The 23,554-nt window shown below is 41.4% G+C and overlaps 2 protein-coding genes and 1 long non-coding RNA gene across 5 annotated transcripts; all 3 read left to right on the top strand.

Annotated features, from left to right (window-relative positions):
- Positions 1 to 1,451: 1,451 nt before the first annotated feature.
- LOC148404446 (uncharacterized) lies at positions 1,452 to 8,317 on the top strand. Of its 2 annotated transcripts, none has more exons than XM_088382553.1 (2): positions 1,452 to 1,625; positions 2,591 to 8,317. In XM_088382553.1, the coding sequence occupies exon 2, from the start codon at positions 2,651 to 2,653 to the stop codon at positions 3,389 to 3,391; it is 741 nt and encodes a 246-aa protein (XP_088238679.1). In that variant the 5' UTR covers positions 1,452 to 1,625; positions 2,591 to 2,650; the 3' UTR covers positions 3,392 to 8,317. The 2 variants fall into 2 exon arrangements, with proteins under 2 accessions (XP_088238679.1, XP_088238670.1); XM_088382544.1 differs by having other exon boundaries at positions 1,453 to 1,625; positions 2,649 to 8,317.
- A 4,892-nt stretch (positions 8,318 to 13,209) lies between these two features.
- Positions 13,210 to 14,355, top strand: LOC148404445 (uncharacterized). Its single transcript, XR_015859763.1, has 4 exons — positions 13,210 to 13,510; positions 13,637 to 13,754; positions 13,935 to 14,010; positions 14,100 to 14,355. It is a non-coding gene; the product is annotated as an uncharacterized LOC148404445 (long non-coding RNA).
- A 560-nt stretch (positions 14,356 to 14,915) lies between these two features.
- On the top strand, positions 14,916 to 23,276 carry LOC148404444 (putative monooxygenase p33MONOX). Of its 2 annotated transcripts, none has more exons than XM_088382532.1 (9): positions 14,916 to 15,078; positions 16,046 to 16,095; positions 16,198 to 16,318; positions 16,837 to 17,024; positions 17,752 to 17,860; positions 18,672 to 18,799; positions 21,047 to 21,210; positions 21,343 to 21,515; positions 22,312 to 23,276. In XM_088382532.1, exons 3-9 carry the CDS (start codon positions 16,291 to 16,293, stop codon positions 22,509 to 22,511), a joined length of 990 nt encoding a protein of 329 aa, XP_088238658.1. In that variant the 5' UTR covers positions 14,916 to 15,078; positions 16,046 to 16,095; positions 16,198 to 16,290; the 3' UTR covers positions 22,512 to 23,276. The 2 variants fall into 2 exon arrangements, with proteins under 2 accessions (XP_088238658.1, XP_088238648.1); XM_088382522.1 differs by having other exon boundaries at positions 16,185 to 16,318.
- Positions 23,277 to 23,554: the final 278 nt, after the last annotated feature.

Genomic DNA, 23,554 nt, shown 5'->3' with positions numbered 1-23,554 from the left:
TAGAGCGTGGCTTGTCTGTAAACTGACCCAGACATTTCCATGGGCTATGCAAATGTCTTGGCTATTTTTTCCCACAACAAAGTCTTTCTTTGGTTAAGTCAGGGGTATCACACTCTGGCCTGCGGGCCATCATATTTGGCCCGCAAAGACAAATTGTTTGTCAATACTAAAATTGCAAATTGTCTGCACTTTTAAAAAATATTGATGTTTTGATCAGTTTTTATTACTATTCATCTTTTTAAAAATTTTAACAGTTCTTACTAGTCTCTGATTTCACTAGTGTTCACTGTTAATTTGAAAAGAGTCACTAATCCGTTAGTACATCTTTTGCATAGTCACATTGGGTCTGCCACGCGTTAAAGGGTGAATACATCATTTATTTATATTTTTACATTTGTATGTCACTTAAATGTTACCCAAAATGAGAAAAAGGTTTTGTTAAGACGTTTTTCTATTTGTGGCTTTCTTGTCACAAATAAGTTTTTTCCTAAATTTAAAAAAAGAAATCTTCCAAATCAATTCTGGCTGCTAGGCCTCATGCTTGCCGCAAGTCATGTCTCAATGCATGTGTTGTCTTTGTGTGCTCAAATGTCTCAAGGAAAATCCAGTTTGCAGCGACTGGTCCACAGAAAACCATAAATAGTCACAAACGTGCCTGACTGTGTGACTCATCAGAGGTGATCCGAGCCCTGGAGAGATGCACAAACACTTTGAATAATCAGTCACGAGAGACCACATAAAGACAAAGCAAAAGGCAACTGTGTGCACATTATCTCTACGTGTGTGTGTGTGTGTGTGTGTGTGTGTGTGTGTGTGTGTGTGTGTGTGTGTGTGTGTGTGTGTGTGTGTGTGTGTGTGTGTGTGTGTGTGTGTGTGTATATATATATATATATATATATATATAAATACATATGCAATGGTGGGAGTTGAACAAATTTTTGATGGGAGTTGAACTAATTTTTGATTAAGATTAATTTATTTTTAATTTACAAAAATTCTAATTAAAACTAATATTTGTAAGGGTCAATTAGTTGGATACGTCGCCACTACGATCAATGCACACAATACAAAATACACAAATATACCTTATCTGCAGAACACATCTGCTTAAATAAAAATGGATTTTATAATTTTGAAAAACTTAAAAGGGGGAATTTTGAACATGAATGTGCATAGATTTAATGACACAACACAGTATAACCTTTTCATTCGAAATATTACAAATGCTCATACCCCATTTCAACATTTCTTATTGATGGCTCTGTCTGCCTTGTGTTTTTCTCCCTCCATCAAGACAGTCACCCAGTGATGGGGTGAGGAAATGAATGGAGGGTCTATTTTTAGAGGCAGGGGAGGAGGGCAAACCAAAAGTAAGCAAGGGAGAGGAGAGGGAGAGCGCGTCTGGGGAGGGGAAAATGGGGGGAGGGGGCGTGTTGGAGATAAATCTGCATTCTGCCTCTGCCACTGGTCAGAGATAGCAGCAGCAGCAGCACTCAAGGAGGAGCGCCATCAACCAGCATCTCACCTGGTAAACAAACACTCGGCTGCAGAGAGAAGGCACCGTGCTGACATTTGAGCTTGACGCTGTACGAAAAGAAAGATCAGCCAAGAGCGCCTGCAAGCAGGTGAGTGCAAAAACAACTGCAAGGATTTACTTACATAATCAGTATTGCTCGTAATGCATGAAGAAAAAATACATTGGGTGCACAGTGTATGCTTGGAAAGAGAGCTGCACTTTTGGTTATGTTTAACTGTAGGTGTGTTCTAAATTTAGCACTGTGCTACACCTTGGAGAAAACTGGAAGAGGCTGGCATCTTGGTTTGGCTTGCTCTATTTTGGGGATAGAGGTGGGGACTAAAATAAAATGTGGGTTACGTTGGGTTTCGATGTGAAAAAATAGACTCAAAACATTCTCGATATACTGTATGTACGCTTGCTTCTTGGCCATTATATGGCATATTTTCATTTGGTTACAAGGCATTTGATATGACATGGGGAATTGTTTATCTGACTGAAATGAAATAGATGTTTGTGATTTAGAACACGTCAGCCTATTAAATATTACGTTAAGTTACGGCACTCAGCAATGTTAGCTGAGATTGAAGACAAATTCTAATTTAAAAAGTCTGTGTACACAGATCAGTGCTTTCCAACCTTGACTGAGCCAAGGAACATCATTTACTATAGAAAAATCTCATAGCCCACAATCAAATAACAATGAAATCCAAAATAATGATTTACTCAGTGTGAAATCTGTGTTGGTTGAAAACAAAGCTTATTATAGCACTGGAAGAACATTGACTAGTTGAACAAAGATACTTTATTTGGAGTAAATAAATGGTGTGAAATTGTACAATTTCCCTCGTGGCACCATACATCATCCCCATTAGAGAATTATGAATTTAGCAACACTGTACGTGTAGTTTTGTGGGTGTAAACAGCCATAAAACTGCACTGCATCACACAGAAAAACATTTGTAATATTTGTGTTGCCACAGTATACAGAAGGGGCAAGGTCCAAAGGTCAGACCTCATGTGAATTCACAACAAACAGATCCCAGCTGATGTTTATGTTCTGTGCCCTGGCAGCGCTGTGTTGGTTTTGGCAATAAACATTGCACCTTCCCCTCCCAACGCTCTCCCTCAGCTATGCGGCCGCGTTCCAAACTGCTCTCCAAGGGGGGATTGCAACTGCCCACGATCAGCGAGGGTACCGAGGAAACACTGAGAGATTTGAACGAGGCCAACGCGCAGCGTGGCGCAGAACACGTCTCCTCTGATGACTACCTCCTCTCCATCTGCCACCTGGCGCACCCAACATTCCCCACCGGAGGTGCTCCACCCAGTGCACGCCATTTGGACGGAGTGCATCAGAAGATGCGGACGTCGCGCCTCAGCGAGACTAAGTCCTTGACATTCAACCACAGACAAAAAAGTGTGCAGCAGATCGAGCGTGATGAAGTATTAGGCAGCTCGGACCCGCTCGAGTATCTTTACGGGCATCACAGCAAGCTTTCGACCTGTCACTCAAGATCCCGGGCATACCCACTGGATGGAAGGCCACGCGAGAGTGAGCGGGAGAAGCAAGCACGCTCACGAGCTCACAGCATCCCTCACGCTGCAAGTCCTGGTCTCCCACGGCAACGCAAGAACAGCTGCCCCGAGATACACGCCAACACTGCCACCACCGTTCCGAGCGTATCCACTGAACGCAACCGAGCCGCCCCGATTGCCGAGGAGGGAATCGTGTCAGACAGCAAAGCAGATGGAGAGGGCGTGACCCCAAACAAAAGGCATTCGATGGTCTCACAGTGGATTTCTGACTGCAGGTCAGCTTGGAACGAGGGACGAATAAGAGCCTGCATGCTGCCCGCCATCACTGAGATATAGAAGCTTCAGTCAAAAGCATTCAGTAGAAACATCTACGTTAAGTTTCCAGAAGCTACACAAACCATTTGTGGAGATTTGAATCAACAAATTGCCGAGCTTGCATGGGTTAGTTATCTCTGAGCACTGCACCAACTTTTGACATTCCAAAAACATGCGGCTGGGTTAATTAAAGACTCTAGCTATGTACCCCGTGATTGGCTGGCAACCAGTGCAGGGTGTACCCTGACTCTTGCTGAAATGTCAGGATAAGGAAATAGACAGAAAAAAATCTACAGAACTGTGCTGCTTGGTAGAAACAGGATCGTGATCGTGGCATTAGGAGATACGTACGTACACGTGTTTAATGTACATATCTATATGTTGAAATGACATTCTCATGTTTATTCATCTTTGAATAGACAACTGTTGTCCAGGTGATCACGGGGGGGGGGAGGGGGGGTCTGCTAAATCGTTTTATACTTTGCACTGTCTTGTGACGTGATAATTCATAATAAAAGATTGTTTTAAATATACTCTTAGTGAAGTGTTTGTTTCGATTTTTGTTTTCATGTATTTGTGAACCTTGGGAAAATGAACTCTAGTGACAGGCTTTGTCAGTGCCAAGAGCTGGCGTTTCTATGGCAACTCGTGTGGGCTCTGGCACTGGTAAACACGTGTGAAGAAACAGACGCGGTGGAGGGGGAGCGACAGACTGTCAACACTGAGCCGAGAAGCATGCAATATGCATGTTGTCTTTTTGTTCAATTGAAAATGCAAACATGAACAGAATTGTTGCTGTGCGGAAAAGAAAATGTTGGATTTTAGGGTCAAATTGCAGGCTCAATCTAAAAATGATCCACTAACTTCTTAACTAGAGTTGTTTATATCCGAGAGGGTTGAGACGGAAATGCTTTCTGGGGTGTTATATTTCTATTGGACACTAGGGGTCGGGCTCTCACTAAAGTCTTGAAGCCCAAGAGCCTCGGGCAAGCTGACTAGATCTTTTCTCTTTAACAAACCATGATCAAGGACGATTTATCCCACTTGTATTGTCTTCCTCCCTCAAGTGTTGGGGTTTGACAGATGCAGAAGTGCACCAATAAAGGGAGCGGCATATCCGAATGTTGGACAGCTGCCTTGACAGTATTTGTCATACTTCTTCCACCTGTTGTTTCATTTTTTGGTTTGTTGGTTACCTTCCGCTTCAGTGTGGTTAATAGTTGGACTAGTACAACATAGTTGAACAGCATTAATGCTGTGTGTAATTTTCTCTCCGTTTTGATCTCTCTGGGTCACAGGTGTCAAACTCAAGGCATGGGGGTCAGATACGGCCCGCCACATCATTTTATGTGGCCCGCGAAGACAAATTGTGCATCAAATTCGTGTGTCATTACTAGAATTGCAAATTGTCTTCACTTTTAATAATATCTTTTTTTTTTTTTTTAATATTTGACCAGTTTTTACTCGTCTGATTTGAAAATGAGTTATGTGTCCGTTTGTTTTGTAGTTTTTACTGTATATAATATGAGGTGCTCATACATTTACCGTAATTGCCGGACTACAAACTGCACCGGATTATAAACTGCACCAGCTAAAATTCAGGGATATTTCAGTTTTTTTCTTACATAAGCCGCACCGGACTATAAGCCGCACGTGCACACGAGTTTTTTACAAAGAAAGACAGTACATAGAAAGCCTTTTTAACGTTTTAATAACATACTTGAACATGTCTTTCTAAACATTGCCTGTGACGCAGCAGTAGGACCGCAGCAATGCGGAAGTGTGCACGCGAGTTATTAGCAAAGAAAGACTGGACACAGAAAGTTTTTTTAAAGCTTTAATAACATACCTTAACATTTCTTTCCAAACACTGCCTGTGACGCGGCAGTAATACCGCAGCAACACGGAAGTAACACAGCAAAGTCACTGAGACACGGCGGTAACACAACAGCAACACAGCAGCAACACGGTAGCACAGCTCTAACAGGGCTGGTTAAAAAAAAACATACCAGTAAAAGTAAAAAAAGAGCCGTCTTCATCTTCCTCCTGTGCACTGAAACCATCGAAGTCTTCCTCCTTAGTGTCCGATTGGAATAGCGTTAGATATCCTTCGCCTCACACTTTCTTAGTCTCTCTTTCGTCGTCGCTTTTATGCATTTCTTCGAGTGTGATGAGGGTCTGTTCATGCTAATCTTATTCATGCACGAAGCGCGAAATTACATTAAACTAGCGAGCGACACGTATAGCTTAAAAGCGGCATCATATGCATTTCTTTTGTCCCCATAATGACGGTTTGTGTATAAAAGCTTCCTTTCAGTAATGTCCGTCTTGATCTCGCTCTGTCTCTTCTTTGTGTGAATGCGTGTGTCTACGTGATACACGAGACGATCAAAACACAAACTAGCACGTCTTCTTCGGCGCATTATCTCTTATTCGTCTGTCTCGCTCTTGCTTCCTGTTAGAGCGCCCCCTGGAGACCGGAGGCCGTAAAAATCCAAAAGTACGCTCCAGAGTAGACACAACATAATGTCATCAACATCGACTGCCTTTAGCTTAAAAGCGGCATCATATGCATTTCTTTAGTCCCCCATGATGACGGTTTGTGTATAAAGGCTTCCTTTCAGTAATGTCCGTCTTGATCGCGTTCTGCGTGATGCGCGAAATGTAAACACAAACTAGCACGTCTTCTTCGACGCATTATTTCGTCTTCGCCCGTCTCGCTCTTGCTTCCTGCTAGAGCGCCCCATGGAGGCTGGAGGCCGTAAAAATCCGCCGTAAAAGTACGCCGCACCGCCGTTTAAGGTTCAAAGTAACCTTCTGAATAAAATGCATTAAAAGTTCACATTCATTACAACTTGTTTTTGGTGAGCAAAATGTCAGAAGAATTGAATTTAAATGCTGATTGATTGGGTTTTAATACAATGCAGATGGTCCAAACAGCTCCACTGCTTTGTGTAATCTCTGAGTCACATGACAGAGTAAGAGAAAGGGTTTAGAGCACAGGTGTCAAACTGTGACACTGTGGTACGGCCCGCCACATCATTCTATGTGGCCCACGAAGACAAATTGTGCCTCAAATTCGTGTGTCATTACTAGAATTGCAAATTGTCTTCACTTTTAATAATATCTTTTTTTAAAATATTTGATCAGTTTTTACTCGTCTGATTTGAAAACGAGTTATTTGTCAGTTTGTTTTGCAGCTTTTACTGTATACAATAGTGTTAAGAGTAAAAGTGATCAAGTCATCACAAAAATCACGAAAAAAATCTTATATAAGACGCACCTGACTATAAGCCGCAGGGTCCAAAATTTTGGAAAAAAGTCACGGCTTATAGTCCGGAAATTACGGTATTTGGGTTTATAGTCATAATGCCCCCCGAAAGAAGCTATGACTGCAATGCGGCCCGCGAAAAAAATGAGTTTAACACCCCTGTGACTTAGGTGCCTGTGCTTCCATGAGCAACAAGAAGGCCTTTATGAAAAAGACAGAGAAGAGCCTCAAACGTCTGGCAGAAGAAAAATTACCGACTGATTGGGACAAAGATATGTGATTGAAATGTTAAACTTTGGAGAAAGGAAAAAAAATATATTAATCATTCAAAACATACAAGCTCATCTGTGAAACTAAGGGAATGTAATGGCTCGCATGACTTCGAGATTCAAGAGTTTTTTATTCGCCATGTTTGAGCGTGCCAAACAAGGAATTTGACTTCGATAAATCACAGCCTCTGTTCAACATTTAGGTGACGAACAACAACACTCAGGACATGTGAAAAACGAAAGATATTCTCAAACATCCCCTGAGCTTAAACTGATCTTAAACTCCCAAGAGGGCAAGGAAAAACTCAAAACTCCAGCTAGGGGAAATGAGAAACCTTGAGAAGAGACCACAGATGGGAGGGTCCCTCTTCTAGGATGACCAGGCTGCAATGGATGCAGAGAGGACACATAGTACAAACAGTGAAGACAAAAAAGGTGTGGAAAGCGGGATGTTATTGCACAGTAATGACTCTGAGACTCTAAGAGTGGTGTGAGTTCATCAGAGCGACAGCCTGGGGGAAGAAGCTGTCTCTGTGTCTGCTGGTTTTAGTGTACAGAGCTCTATAACGGCGTCCGGAGGGGAGTAGTTCAAACAGGCTGCAACCTGGGTGCGAAGGGTCTGTTGAGATGTTACTTGCACGTTTCCTGGTCCTGGTCAGGTACAAGTCTTGAATAGATGGGAGGTTGATTCCAATTATCTTTTCTGCAGTCCTTATTGTCCGTTGCAGTCTGTGCTTGTCTTGTTTGGAGGCCGATCCAAACCAGACAGTGATGGAGGTGCAGAGGACAGACTGGATGATGGCAGTGTAGAAGGTCTTCAGCAGCTCCCGCGGCAGGTTGAACTTCTTGAGCTGTCTCAGGAAGTACAGCCTCTGCTGGGCCTTCTTCCGGACAGAGTCTATGTGGCCGGTCCATTTCAGGTCCCGAGAGATTGTGGTTCCCAGGAACTTGAAGGTGTCTGATGATGGAATAGTATTACTGCGGATAGTGAGGGGTGAAAGTGGTGAAGGGCCTCGCCTGAAGTCCACTGTCATCTCCACGGTCTTGAGCGGGTTCAGGTCCAGGTGGTTTTGGCTGCACCAGTGGACCAGCTGCTCCACCTCCTGTCTGTATGCAGTCTCATCACCGTTCTGGATCAGTCCGATGAGAGTGGTGTCGTCTGCATACTTCAGGAGCTTCACAGAAGAGTCACTTGCGGAGAAATCGTTGGTGTAGAGCAGGAGTGTCAAAGTCAAATGGACGGAGGGCCAAATAAAAAAATTAGCTACAAGCCGAGGGCCGGACTGATCGAATGTTCATTGAAATTTTTTTAAATGACGCATATAGTCTAGTGAACCTAATTGAACCTACTGAAAACTTAACAAATATATTCCAATATGATCAGATAAATAAAGCAATATTTTCTTATGGCTCTGTCAATAATCTTTAATTTTCAACAGACACAAACGACAAATTTCCTATATATATAAAAATCCCCATAACATGAACATTAAATGAAAGAAACCTTTATTGTTTAAGGCACCATCAGTAACCTATATTTTATATTTTAGCAAAAGTGGGCTAAATTTACTTCAAAGAAAAAAATAATAGCAATTTTCTATCATCCACGCAACTGAAATATTTTAAAAATGTAATTGGATTGAAATACAATAAAATAAAGTGCAAAAATCTATTAATCAAAAGTAACATGCAGTGAAAACAAATATTAAACTAACTTTTAAACTTTCTATTTTAGCAAAAGTGGGCTAAATTTACTTCAAAGAAAAAAATAATCCGCGTCTTTTGTTTCATAATGTCGTCTCAGATTATACTCTTTCAGTACCGCCACACTTTCTCCACACAGAAGACACACGTTTTCCTGCTACCTCCGTGAACATATACTCCGACTCCCACCTTGTTTGAAACCCCCGGTTCTCAGTGTCCACCTTCCTTTTTGCCATTTTTGATGGTATCTGAAAGTTAATTTTACAGTTATGCTGACGACTGCTGTGCTAATAATAAACACTGAAATGAAGCAGCGTACTGCTCGGTGCGTCACCGTTGCATTGTGGGAAATGTAGTATTGGTGCTTGTAAAAGATCTGCGGGTTGCCGGCTTGCTGCGGTCTGCGGGCCGGTTCTAATAATAAATCAAGATCATCCCAGGGGCCGTAAAAAACCTTCTCGCGGGCCGGATGTGGCCCGCGGGCCTTGACTCTGACATATGTGGTGTAGAGGGAAAAGAGCAGTGGGGAGAGGACGCACCCCTGAGGGGCTCCAGTGTTGGTAGTCAGAGTGTCAGATGTGATGCTCCCCAGCCTCACACGCTGTCTCCTGTTGGTCAGGAAGCTGGTGATCCACTGACAGGTGGAGGCAGGCACCGCGAGCTGGATGAGCTTCTGTTGGAGGATGTCAGGAGCGATGGTGTTGAACGCCAAGCTGAAGTCCACAAACAGGATCCTGGCGTACTTTCCTGGGGTGTCCAGGTGTTGCAGGATGTAGTGCAGACCCATGTTGACCGCATCATCCACCGACCTGTTTGCCCGGTAGGCAAACTGGAGGGGGTCCAGCAGGGGGCCCGTGACATCCTTCAGGTGGTTCAGCACTAACCTCTCGAAAGATTTCATGACCACAGATGTCAGTGCAACAGGTCTATAGTCATTCAGACCTGTGATGGCGGGCTTCTTGGCCACTGGAACGATGGTGGAGCTCTTGAAGCACGAGGGCACCTCACACAGCTCCAGGGAACGGTTGAAGATCCGTGCAAAGCGCAGACTTTCAAGCAGGAAGGTGACACGCCGTCTAGGCCCGGTGCCTTCCTGATCTTTTATCTCCGCGCATTTCCTCCTCGCGAATCTGGAGTGCGGGCGCGGCCTCTGCAAGAGAGAGAGTCGGTGACCACGGTGATGGAGGTGTGGACAGAGCAGTTGTGGGGGGAGGTGAGTATGTGGATTGTGCTGCAGGAGGTCCCGTTGTGTGGGAGGACCGATCAAACCTGCAGTAGAACCTGTTTAGCTGGTTAGCGAGCCTTGGGCTCTCCACAGGACGGGGGTTTCGTTTCTTGAAGCCCGTGATGCTCTGCAGGCCTTTCCACACTGTTGAGGGATCAGGATTGGCAGAGAGGTGTCTCTCCAGGCTCTCCCTGTCACACCTCCTGGCTTTCCTGACCTCTCGGTTCAGTGTGTTTCTGGTCTGCTTGAACAGGTCCCGGTCGCCGCTCCTGTAGGCCTCCTCCTTGACTTTGCGCAGCCTCCTAAGGTTCGGTGTAAACCAAGGTTTGTCGTTGTTGTACGTGCAGAAGGTCTTAGTCTGCACACACAGATCCTCACAAAAACTGATGTATGATGTGACAGTGTCAGTGAGTTCATGCAAGTCTGAATTTGCAGCTTCAAAAACTCTCCAATTGGTGCAGTCAAAGCAGGCTTGGAAGTCCTGCCTTGACTCCACTGTCCACTTTCTTACAGTCCTCACCACAGGCTTAGAAGTTTTTAGTTTCTGTCTGTAGGCAGGGATCAGATGAACTAGACAGTGGTCCGAGAGTCCTAAAGCTGCACGAGCCACAGAGTGGTATGCATCTTTAATTACGGTGTAGCAGTGGTCCAGTGTCTGTGCCCTTCTGGTGGGACACGTTATGTGCTGTCTGTATCTGGGGAGTTCGTGTGCGAAGTTCGCCCTGTTAAGATCACCCAGAACAATGATTAGTGAATTTGGTAGAAGTTTCTCCATGTCTGTCACCTGGTCAGCCAGCATCTGCGTGGCTTCACTCGCACGTGCGTGTGGTGGAATGTAAACAGCCGCCATGACGATCGAGGAGAACTTCCGTGGTGAATAGAACGGCCGGCAGTTTATGAAAAGTGTTTCTAGGAGAGGGCTGCAAAACTCTTTCAACACCATTACATCGGTACACCAACGTTCATTAATGGAGAAACAGAGACCACCTCCCTTTGATTTTCCGGAGAGCTTCTTCTGGAACGAGAATATGTGAAGTTTATACAAGAATAGTATAAAGCAAAGCATGGTATTTGTATTTTTATTTGTATTTATATTATTATATATTATATTATATTATTATTATATTATATTATATATTATATATATTATATTTGTATTTTGTATTTATATTTGTATTTGGTATAATGATTATTTTGTTAGTTGAATAACGAGAGGTCACAGTGGAGCCACACACATTGTCCAAGTTATTCATGCAAATTATCTTCATTTCAACGTATACCAAAGCCACAGCATTTCTGTGAATTAACCACTTACTTGAGAAGTGCAACCACACAAGGCTAGAAGGAAGATGGTGCTAATATGTGCTTTCGTTCCTTTACACCCCCACCATGTGTGAAAAGGGAAATATCAAGGCTATTCTTCACTTTGTCTCACACTTATTTCTGCAAAAAAAATTCCATTCGTCATGATTGTCAGTATGCGATAACCACAAAGGCCTTGTTGGTTTCTGTGCCACAGAGGAGCTGACCTTTCTATTCCTCCCAAATAACAGAGTAACAAGCCATATTTATATAGTACATGAAATGGTTAGCCAGAAAAATTGGTTTGGATTTAAAAGACATGAGTGCATCGGTAGGCCTACTAATGAAGTAAATAGCTTGAATCTTTAGAAAAAATTCTGAAATAGCTTTAATTTTGCAGATGATTTCTTGTTTGAGGGCCTTGTGAGAAACAAGTGAATCTGAGGCAAATATATCGAAAAAGGAAATATTTTACCGCTGTGATTTTTATACAGCACTTTTGCTCGTTTGCTGATTATATTCTGTCACAATCAAATATTGGCCCATGCCAATAATTGGACTATAACTCAGAAAACTTGCATCACCAATATTTAATGTACTATTCCTCTTCATACATCACTTTTTCATGAAACACTTTCTTTTCTGATGAATCCTCTGAGTAGACAACGAATGCGATTTAGCGGTAGACCACACAAAAGAAGTCCTGAATGGAATTTCCCCTTTCTCCAGAAGAGCCTGGGGGGGGAAAAAAAAAAGGAACTGTAAGTGAAACTGTTGATGTCAGGCCATCGTTTTATTTGAAACGACTCCTCATGTCTGTGCAATGGGACCATTGTGCTGCACCACAATGGAATCAGCATTTTCCTGTCCGAAATTGGTTGGTCAGAGCAAAACGTTTTACAGCTCACTTTGACGAGCAATATATTTCCGTAGCAATCTGCACAAATTAAGAAATCTAATTATACTGTTAAGCAGTTTCATTTAAAAGATGCAAATGCATCAAAATGAACCGAATCATTCCATGAGATATACATTAAATTGTGGGGGGGGGGTTGGGGGGGAAATATCTTATCTTTGAAGGAATATCTTATCTTTGAAGGAATTGCCACATTAACAGTAACCTACTGACCTTACATTGTAATATGACAACAAAACTCATGGCATGATCCTCTTGAATTCAGCCATACCATATGTAATCCAAAACATGATTGATAGATAGATAGATAGATAGATAGATAGATAGATAGATAGATAGATAGATAGATGGATGGATGGATGGATGGATGGATGGATGGATGGATGGATGGATGGATGGATGGATGGATGGATGGATGGATGGATGGATGGATGGATGGATGGATGGATGGATGGATGGATGGATGATGGACGGACGGACGGACGGACGGACGGACAGAGAGAGAGAGAGAGAGAGAGAGAGATAGATAGATAGATAGATAGATAGACAGACAGACAGACAGACAGACAGACAGATAGATAGATAGATAGATAGATAGATAGATAGATAGATAGATAGATAGATAGATAGATAGATAGATAGATAGATAGATAGATAGATAGATAGATAGATAGATCGATCGATCGATCGATCGATCGATCGATCGATCGATAGATAGATAGATAGATAGATAGATAGATAGATAGATAGATAGATAGATAGATAGATAGATAGATAGATAGATAGATAGATAGATAGATAGATAGATAGATAGATAGATAGATAGATAGATAGATAGATAGATAGATAGATAGATAGATAGATAGATAGATAGATAGATAGATAGATGCCACATTAACAGTAACCTACTGACAATTTCATTTACATTGTAATATGACAACAAAACTCATGGCATGATCCTTTTGAATTCAGCCATACCATATGTAATCCAAAACATGATAGATAGATAGATAGATAGATAGATAGATAGATAGATAGATAGATAGATAGATAGATAGATAGATAGATAGATAGATAGATAGATAGATAGATAGATAGATAGATAGATAGATAGATAGATAGATAGATAGATAGATAGATAGATAGATAGATAGATAGATAGATAGATAGATAGATAGATAGATAGATAGATAGATAGATTTTTTTCCTTGTGATTTGCAACTTTTGCTTTCCATTCGAGCACCTCATCCCCCAACCCCCATTGTATACAGGAAGTCTGTGGGATGTGTGCAAGTTTAAAAGGAGATGCGCGGTGGCACTTTCACTCAGACAGTATTTGATCCTCCTCGTCTTTAGCTAGCATATCCTTGACCCAACAGAGGACCAGCCATGTGCCGCACTATCAAAGTTCTTTTTCTCCTGGCTATCGCCATCTACGTGTGTGCAGCTCAACGTAAGTTCCAACGCTTATTTTCCTTGTTAATAATTCAGAAAACAGAATGCATCAGAAGTCTTGTGAAGCTGTGTTGAAGCAACTAGAATGAATGGCTAAAATGTTATTTTCTTGTCATCCCTCTAGTCACTAAATCACAGAGTTGTCTGTGTCGAGATGATGTGAAGTCGTTTGCCCAAAAGTATGAAATAAAAGACATCACAATTCACCCAGCATCCGCCTTCTGCAACAAAGTGGAGATAGTGTAAGATGTTATCAAAGTTTTGAATTTTTTAAGGACTTTGTTTTAGGTATAAAATATTTAAAAGTAATGAGAAAATAATCCCAGATGGAGTGCAGCCACAAAGTAATACAAACTCATGTAAAGTTTAAGTGTGCATGACTTTAAATATTGGTTTCTCACCTGTACTGTATACTTTCACAGTGTCAGCACACGAAATGGCTCATCTTTCTGCTTGAAGAGTAAAGCAGTGCCCCGCCTCCTTGCAAACCTGAAATCTGTGAGTACTTCTGGGAATCATCTCAGCAAACATCAAAGGTTCACCAAAATTAAATTTGTTGGAATGTGTCCCTTGTATTTCATATTTAGAAGAAGTAAAGCCAATGCGAGGTCAGTTCCACCCCAAGCAGCAGCACACCAAGGTCTCAAAAGCTTCACAGAAGATAATCACTTACCTGGAACAAAAGTGGCAAAACTGTGAATTGCTTCAATGCTATTTTTTCAATCACATTCATGATGTATACTTGAAGAAACATAATACTTATGTATGTATGTATTAAGATACAATGATGAATGTTTTTGCACAAGTAATGACTTTTTTTTAATAAAAAAGAAAAAACTATAAGCTCTGTTCATATTTATTCACTCATCCCATCTTACTTTACTATACAGTAAAGACTTTTAGTATGTATGTATGTATGTATGTATGTATGTATGTATGTATGTATGTATGTATGTATGTATGTATGTATGTATGTATGCATACATACATACATACATACATATGTATGTATGCATGAAAATCATCTTGAAAATAAAAATAAACTTTTTTGAGAGAACGCTTGCGTCGTGCAACAGTACCATCTGGTGGTTGGTACGAAAAAAAGTAAAAGTTATGACGTCATGTGAACTTCTGGAATATTTCATTACCATTGTAGGGTTCATTTCATTTGTCAAATTGTAGCAACAGAACAAAATTGAAAATTCGGTCCGAAGGTTCATCTTTAAAATAACAAAACGTTACTATCTGTACTTTTGACATAAAAACCTGTCAATTCGATATTTGATTGGCATTGTATAATTTTGTTTCCAGTTGGCAGCTGACAGCTCATCTATTGGCCAGCGGAAAGCTAGGCTAGGCTAAAGTTTTGCCACTGTCATTTCCGAGTGTTGCGCTAAGGGATCCTGCGTCACCGTGAACGCTGTGACCTCGGGCATGGAGAGGGACATTTGGAGGCATGTCCAAAAGTCATGGACGAGCAAACATACTGCTGTTTTGTTGATTCTGTTGTGACATAAAGGTAGCCAGATAATATTTCAAGCAGTGAAGGACTACTGGCTGGTTGGGGTGAGTGATTGCATAATTTTCGTGTGCAAGATACGCTGTTGAAAGGAAATTAGTAATGGGCGTTTTGCATGCATGCAGACAACGAAACCAAGCGGTCCAACGATGACAGAAAGTCGTCCGTCAATTTTGTCTAATTCTAGCGCTTCGGATATCACATTTAATATTCAGATTTGTTTTCCTGCTCAATCTGACAGCTGACACATACGTCTTTTCTAACTGGTCTAGATATTGTTATTGATATGTAGGAAAAACTGATTTGTTATGAATATGTAGGAAAAATTATTACATCGACATGTAAACTATTTCTTACTTATTTAGCGATTGAGAATAATAACGGTAGATTTCCACAATGTTGAAATGAAAAGTTCACACAAATAAAACGTGAATTTTTTTTTTAAAAAGTGCTTGCTCTAGGGCAGCACGGTGACGCATTGGTTAGCACGTCCGCCTCACAGTTAGGAGGGTGCGGGTTTGATTCCACCTCCGGCCCTCCCTGTGTGGAGTTTGCATGTTCTCCCTGTGCCCGCGTGGGTTTTCTAGGGGCACTCCAGTTTTCTACCACATCCCAAAAACTTGCAGTAGGGTGATTGAGCACTCCAAATTGCCCCTAGGTGTGAGTGTGGATGGTTGTTCGCCTCTGTGTGCCCTGCGATTGGCTGGCAACCGGTTCAGGGTGTCCCCGCCTACTGCCCGATGACTGCTGGGATAGGCTCCCCGTGAGGACAAGCGGTTTTGAGTTAGGACTTGCCTTTTGAGCCATATCTGGTATCAGGCTTAAGCAAGAACTCGACTCTAGAATATCAAAGATGAGAATGACATGAATTCTCTCTCTCTCTCTCTCTCTCTCTCTCTCTCTCTCTCTCTCTCTCTCTCTCTCTCTCTCTCTCTCTCTCTCTCTCTCTCTCTCTCTCTCCCCCCCCCTCCCCCCTCGCCCCCACCTCCCTATCTTCTCTCTTGCTCTATTTAGAGGGTGGTCAGAAACCGGACACTATATGCAGTCTGCAGTCAGACAAGCAGGTCTGTATGGTGTGTTTTTTCAATGACCTATAAAGCTAGCGAAAGCTGTTTTTGTATTCATCTGAACTTACATTTGTGACCTTGGGCAGAATTGGAATCTAGACAAACTTTATACGAGTGGATACACATCTGGACTTGAAGAAAAGTGTACCTCGCAGAGAGATCGGCGGTGAACCCTCCTGACCGGGTGGCTGAATGGCGTCAAGACAGGGAGACATGCCAGGTATATGAGGAATGAGGAACTTGATGTGTGTGAAAATTAATGACAAACACAATGTTGGACAATTTGTATATACTGAAATGAGTAGCAGGATAGTGGTTAGCACATATGTCTCACAGTTTTCAGGTTCAGGGTTCGAATCTTGGTTACGGCCTTCCTGTATGGCATTTGCATGTTATTCCTGTATTTGTGTGGCTTTTCTTTGAGTGCTTTGTTTTTGTACCGCATTCTAAAAACATTTATGATAGTTTAATATAAGACGTGAATGTGATTATCAATGGTTGTTTGTCTATATGTGCCCTGCGATTGGACGTAAACAGTCCAGGGTGTTGCCCTCACACTTGACCCTAATGAGGACAATTAGAAAGAAATTAAGGCATTGAGTACATATCTACATATAAAGTTGATCATGACTGATACGAACTACTGGAAACTTTGTTGCTTTTGACCTCATTGAGCAGATCTAGAAATATTGGCACAAAATAAATTGCAATATTTTACTTACTCCATCCATGCATCAGCTCTAGAATCTGGATCGTCGTCTGGCGTCTTGGGTGCGCTTTCGTATCCCATTGGACTGACCCGGCACAATATGTGCTACGACGACCAAATGGATATCCCGATGCATTCCCCACCTGCGGACTTTGCTGTCAACAGCTTATGGATGGACCCCGTCGTTCCAAACCACAGGTTTAGGAAGACTGCAGAGGTCCTTCACAGTTCTTCTATAAATGTAACTACAGCGATGCCTTGAGATACGAGTGACCCGACTTCACGGGCTCTTATACACGCCGCGGGCCACCCAGGGGTCATCAATGACTTTTGTTGGTATGCACTCTTGGCCTGTGCGTGGGCAAAGGGACTATTCCATGCTTTTAAGCGTGGCCTCTGTCAAGCTAAATATAAAACAAATAGAATTGTACGTTGTGTATTAAAACAACCACATAACTTTGCATTAAAGCCTAATGCTAACTCATACCATTGAAAGGATAACAAATATTTTGTGGCGTTATAACTCTAAGCAACCGATATTTGACCTCAAACCAACACACAAAGAATATAATAATGCTCACATGCATGTATTTAAAAAAATGACTATTTGTGCATCACACTTATAGAAGTTGTGAAACGCTTCCTCATTTGTTTCTATGACTATTCTATACTGCCCTTGTGACCAAGTCACGCACACCTAAAGACACTGCAAGGAATTAATTGTGATGCAAACTGTTTCATTAATGAGTTCTTTAATTTGTTTACAAAGTATAATATAGAGTACCATATCAAAAACACATTGCTATTTCAGGTACAGGCATGGTCTCAGAAACAAATCAACTTGTGTCTCAAGGCACCACTGTACTTTGGAATCACTGTGAGCTTCACTCACAGGTTTTGTGTATGCTGGTGCACATTTGATTTGCTTATGTAACTGCATTTAGGAAAGTGAGAAGAGTGGAAAGATGATGACTGCGGGATTGGAGCCAGCCAAGTTCCCACTCCGTGTTGTGAAAGCCAAAGCCAGCTCTTTCATGAGCTCTCTCACCATAAGTAAGTGACAGACAGCTCTTTTCTTACTGTTCAACTTGTGATTGGTTTTTGATTCATAGTCCGTTTAGTCAAAAGTGTGTACAGGGGGTCCTCAATTTACATAGTTGACATTTTGAGGTTCCAAGCAGTGTTTGACGTGGAAAATACGTTGTCATGCGGCACAATGCTGTGTGCATACTCAGTTACTGCTTATTGTTTTTCAATTTGATTACTTTATATTTATGGCCTGGATGTGCTTTTCATACACATATTCCATATAATTATTACATTTCAAGGTGACAAATCTTGAATTGTTTTACATTTATGGACTGGAAGGGTGTTTTATGCAAAAAATACTTTAATTGTGACTTTGCTATTGTATTAGCATAGATCAGCGAGACTACGGCGTGTTCCCATTTAGGTACGAACTCGGGTTATATCACTACCATAAGAATGTAAATGCATCATAAACCAAGGACCGCCTGTAAATATAATTTTTAATTGTGTTGAATTTTTTTAAATTCCACATATCAACTGAGATGAAATCTTAACATGCAGCTTGACACTCAGTACATATAGTTCACTTCTATATTGTCACAAACTAAAACAGTTGACGCCCCTCTGAAGTTTTCGACCCAACATAAGCTCTTTGATTTTTGTAAACACAGAACTGAAAAGCTCTTCTGCTCAATGCTATTATTGTTGTGTAGTGTGTACAGTATGTGCCGTAACGCGGCCAACGTCAGTGCACTTGCCCCCAACTTGTCAAATAGTTTATGAATGAGCACATGCTGCCAGCTCAGCAAGCTGTCATATGCCTCCCCTCTCACAGAGCAGACCCAAGAGAACCTCCAAAGTTTTGAGCACCAGGCAGGACTGACTGACACTGGCTATACCCCCCACAAGGGCCTGTCTGCTGAGGAGACTCGCTTTCGCCGACTGGCTGATGGCGCACATCCCGTGAGTATGAAAAGGAGATCAGCTGTTAAGTCTGATGAACTATACAAGTAAAAAAAGGACAACAATCACTTTTAATGGACACCAACAGATATAGGTATAGGAATTCACTGTAGCAGACTGTGTTTCTATAATTTATTAAGGTACATGAGGAGCAAAATTCCACATAGTCTGCGGTTGAAACGTTTTCTTTTTAAGGGGAAATATCTATCTAATCTATTTATCTACTCCTATATATATATATATATATATATATATATATATATATATATATATATATATATATATATATATATATATATATATATATATCGATATATATGGCTCGGCAATGATTCTGATATATCATAATTCTTTACCAATTTTGACACAAATAGGTTTATAATAGGGATCTAGACAACAGACATCTAGCTCGTTTTAGAATTGGAGCTTTCATATTATATTACAAATCAATGAAAGACCATTTGGAAGACATCTGACAACAACCCAAAAGCAATGGATTTGACCTTGTATTTATATTTTTTTCTTGCCATCATTATTGAACAGTGTGGAATTGATTGAAACATACCTAAAAACTTTGATAACAATCTCAAAAATTAAAATTGAACCTTATTAGAGGCAATAATAATGATGATGATGATGATAATAATAATAATATAGTGACATGGGTTTAGGTTCAGTAACAAGGGCATTTTTTTCCTGAAATATAGTAGGTACAGTGTATATAAAAACGCATGGTAAAATCTGCAACACAAAAAAGGAAAATGTGTCAAAACCTAATTGTCATGACATTTTTTTAATCAGCTTCCAAAATCTATTGGGAGCCACAAAAAGAAATATCTGATGAAAATCTGGTGTTTACCAGTATTATTACACAGTATTTGGTCCATAAGATCTCATTCTGTCCGGAAGTGTATGGTGATCAATCTAATGCACACCACCATTTACGTTATTGCTATTTGATATACAATGAGAATATAGAGTATTTTACTGTAAGGGGTGGAGTTACCACAAGCTAAAAAAAAAAGAAAAGAAAAGAAAAACAGGTAGCAGAGTCCTGGTAAACACATTATGTAAAAGGGTCGTTGCTAAGCAACCACTGATATGAGTGGCACGATCCCCTCACGAGCTCACGTCAACAGCAACAACTAAAGGCCTATTGCGTACGTTTGTGTCGTTCCTCCTTTGAATCATGGACGAAAAAAAGACGGCGAACGTCAGGGAACGCCAAAGAAACATCATTATAAAAAGGTAGGCCCAGATTGCATTTTTAAATCAAGCAAGGAGAGTTTTCTTCGGACGCAGCAAGGAAGCCGCACCGTGGTCTTCGGTGCTAACTAACGTTAGCATGGAGACCACACGGCGTCTAAATTACATATTTGTCCGAATTTGTCAATTTTGGGGGAATTCACAAGTCTAACTGAGAGATGTTGTCGTAAAGTAAGTCAGGCCGTTTTGATAATTTTGCTATGTTCAGTTGATATGTATGTAGCACGATTAGCTAGCTTGCCGTGTACCAATAGCATGTTGCTATGCGATAAATGCGTCTAACCTAAATATTGATCTCGCTTTGTGTTCACCCGTTTGCAGATTTTATGTAGAATAAAGTTTTGTTGTTAGGGTAAAATGAAAACACTTTCGCTTTCGTTAAACATCGTGTGCAGCTGTCGTGAAAAATATACATAGTGTGTTGTCTAACCGGCCCCAACCGGTTCACAACGCCAGTCTACTAAAACCTCACTTCCACTTTAACTTCAATGCATCGTCTCTTAAATGTTCAGAATGTGAAATGTGAGCGATGCACTACACCAACTTCAGTGGTGAAGTGCCTGAATTTAATGGAGAAATGGTGGTATGCAACTATTACCCACCATGCTAAATTAACCAGTTAGAATTAACCTAGTTGGCAGGTCCAATTAATGTGACGCCTGCTCATTTTCATCCTCCATGCTCGTCAACATTCTGCCTGGGCCGCAACACATGATTAGTACTGATGAGTTTTAACGCCCTTTGGTTGTTAGCAACTTGTCAAAAGCTTTAAGGCCCTTTGTTTTTGTATTCATTCGTTTTTTTGTGTTGGGCTCAATGGTTTGTGTTACTGACAAATCTGTCACAAATATCAGTAGTAGTAGTTGCTTGTCACATGTACATTCAATGTTGCGACCCAAAAAACAAAAATCTTAGCTTACTGAAGCTTACATTCTCTTGATTAAATGGTTTTGCTTTCTCGTTGCTTTTTCTGTCTTGCAGAAGCTGAGAATGTCAATTGGGGACTTGAAGGACGACAGGCTTACAACATCAGCACAATCCACTCCAAGTGGGACCCCCTGCGTCACCCCCTGCGTCACCCCCTCGGTCACCCCCTCAGTCACACCGTGCGTCAGCCCCCTTGCATCACCGGCTGTCACTCGCAGGTAGGCTGCACGTTCTTCACATTGTGTTCCGTTGATGGACCACGTTATTTGTGTCTAAAATTGGCTCCCTGCTTCAATGATTTGCCACAGTCATGTGTTCCCAACTCACACTGTGTCTTGGCGGGATTGTAGGAGCTGGTTCCAGCGGAGTCCTGCGCCCTTTCTCACACCATTAGATTCCAACAGTCCTAACCATACAGCCGACATGGGAGGAAACCAAGGAGGAGAGGACACGTGGAGCTTCTTTGGAACTCGCTCAGTGGTGCAGAAGTCCCCCACTCACCCAGGCTCTGAACCCAACACAGGTGAGGGAGTTTTGGACGGGTGCACAACACTGTTATTAACATTGAAGAAACCATGCACCAGGTATTTCCACGCTGAAGAATTGAGTTCACGCGGTAACAAACGTGTTAACAACAGCCAACCTTTCGTTCACATTGATACGCTTTTGGCAGGTCTGTAGGTTGTAGATATATGATGTTTTCATGAATTAAAACAAAACAAAGCAGAAGGGATTTATTTTTAAATATACCGGATCCACCTCGTACGCTGACGACCGATTTCCTGTCTGAGCCGTGTAATTTCTTCAGCTTCATGAAAATACGCAGGCATCTGGATAAAATAGAAGGCTTGCGGTCAGCGAATGAACGGCGACGACGTTCCGCTGGCGCACCGCAACCAATATGAATTGACTCGTCGACATCAATGCTTTCTATTCCTTGCGGCGTTCCGGAGAAGACCGCACCGCAGCCGTTCCGCACCCGGTGTGAATTAGGCATAAGACAATATCTGATTTATTCTCTGCTTTTCATTCATTTTTTCATTTTCATGTACATTTGCTTTTATGTAATGAAATCAGTTTTTATCCATCCTCAACATTCTATGCTGCAAATTAGTGCAAACAAACCCGACTAACATTGCTGATACTATAAGTACATTTTAAAATTTCAGTTTTTAAGAGTGTGCTTATTGGACATGGTGGTACTTGGAGAGCAAGTTTTGTGTGGTACTAGGGATAAAAAAAAAATTGTGAATGACAGTTTTAAAGGAACTGGATATACCTTGGTGGCATCGAGGCTCAGGTCTGTGCCTTCCTTGCAGGCTTTTCACTTCAGTCCTACTTTGGCCTGCAGAAGTCGTCCACCATAGCAGGCACCGGTGGCCAAGACAGCCTCACTGTGGGGGACACTACCAGCTTCATGCCCCCCAAAATTGAAATTGCTGGCGTGGACCCCAAGCAGCCACGGCCACACAAACTCAAACCCCGGGACATGAATGTCTTAACACCGTCAAGCTTCTGACCAGACGCACAACAATTACATCTGTCAGACATGTGCTTCCCTGCCTTCCTTCGTCCCTCGGCAGACCCTCCCAACCCCCTCCCCAATGTAGTATCAGTTGATAGTATTAGATATGACCGCACTGTTACTACTTCCAGTGGACTGCAGCCTTGCACTCTATCTAGTCCATTTCTTCCAATAGGATCAAATACATGGGGAAAATGTTCAATATCCCTCACAAGCCATAAATTAATGTACAATGACTTATTTTAGTAGCATTGGCATGCATCAAAATGTCATCGAGGTTCCATTGTCAGCCTTGACATGAGATTGAAGTTGTCAAGCTGTCCTTGTTTCCATGGTGCAGCTTCATACTAAATTCATTTTTGTTCTATTTTGTTAAGACAGCACAGATTTGTTGTCGCACTTTGTACCCAAGCCTGCAGCAGTGATTTTTTTTTTTTCTTCTAAATATTTTTGGCTTTGTGATGTCTCAAGTGTAACTGGTGAGCTAAACAAGCTTTTATAATTAAGATTACAACTTTTCATGTTAACACTATCCCCATAGTTCATATTCTAAATATGTTGTGTGTGGATTTTTTGTATTGGCTCACAATATGACTCATGTTAGGATACAAAGCATTGCAGTGGTTGTTTTACATTCAATTATGTATGTTTTCGTCCAAAAAAATAATGGTCCCTAAAGTTTGAATTTGGTGATGAGGTAATTGCACAAGGGAGATTGTACCTCCCACTTGCACGTGTAAATAAAAAAACATCTGGGCATTTTTTTGTGCTCTTTTTTTGAAAAAAGATGTAGGTCTACGAAAGTGTACTTATAGTCAACTTGTTCTCAAACTATAAACGCAAGTAACAGAAGATAAACATAGGGTTGAGAGAGACATGAAATATCTATTTGGTAAGGCTGCCGCAGTTTAATTACAGTCTATGGCCAGAAGATAGCAGCATGGGCTCACAGTTTTGTGTTTCGCACAGCATAAATCATCCGGGATGCAATATTGTAGACCAAACAAAAAGCATTCATTTTGAGCAGGAAAGAAAAT

The sequence above is a fragment of the Syngnathus floridae genome, chromosome 1 (assembly GCF_059516105.1).
Source record: "Syngnathus floridae isolate MCC-2025c chromosome 1, RoL_Sflo_1.0, whole genome shotgun sequence".
Taxonomy (NCBI): Eukaryota; Metazoa; Chordata; class Actinopteri; order Syngnathiformes; family Syngnathidae; genus Syngnathus; species Syngnathus floridae.
The sequence above is the reverse complement of the archived record's forward strand: the minus strand, read 5'-3'. Positions and strand labels throughout refer to the sequence as shown.

Bases quoted from the DNA above. Each gene is read 5' to 3' on its own strand.
- LOC148404446 (XM_088382553.1), top strand. From the start codon at position 2,651: ATGCGGCCGCGTTCCAAACTGCTCTCCAAGGGGGGATTGCAACTGCCC.
- LOC148404444 (XM_088382532.1), top strand. From the start codon at position 16,291: ATGGCGTCAAGACAGGGAGACATGCCAG. The intron at 16,319-16,836 runs GTATATGAGGAA...TCCATGCATCAG, and splicing joins AAGACAGGGAGACATGCCAG to CTCTAGAATCTGGATCGTCG. The intron at 21,211-21,342 runs GTAGGCTGCACG...GCGGGATTGTAG, and splicing joins TCACCGGCTGTCACTCGCAG to GAGCTGGTTCCAGCGGAGTC.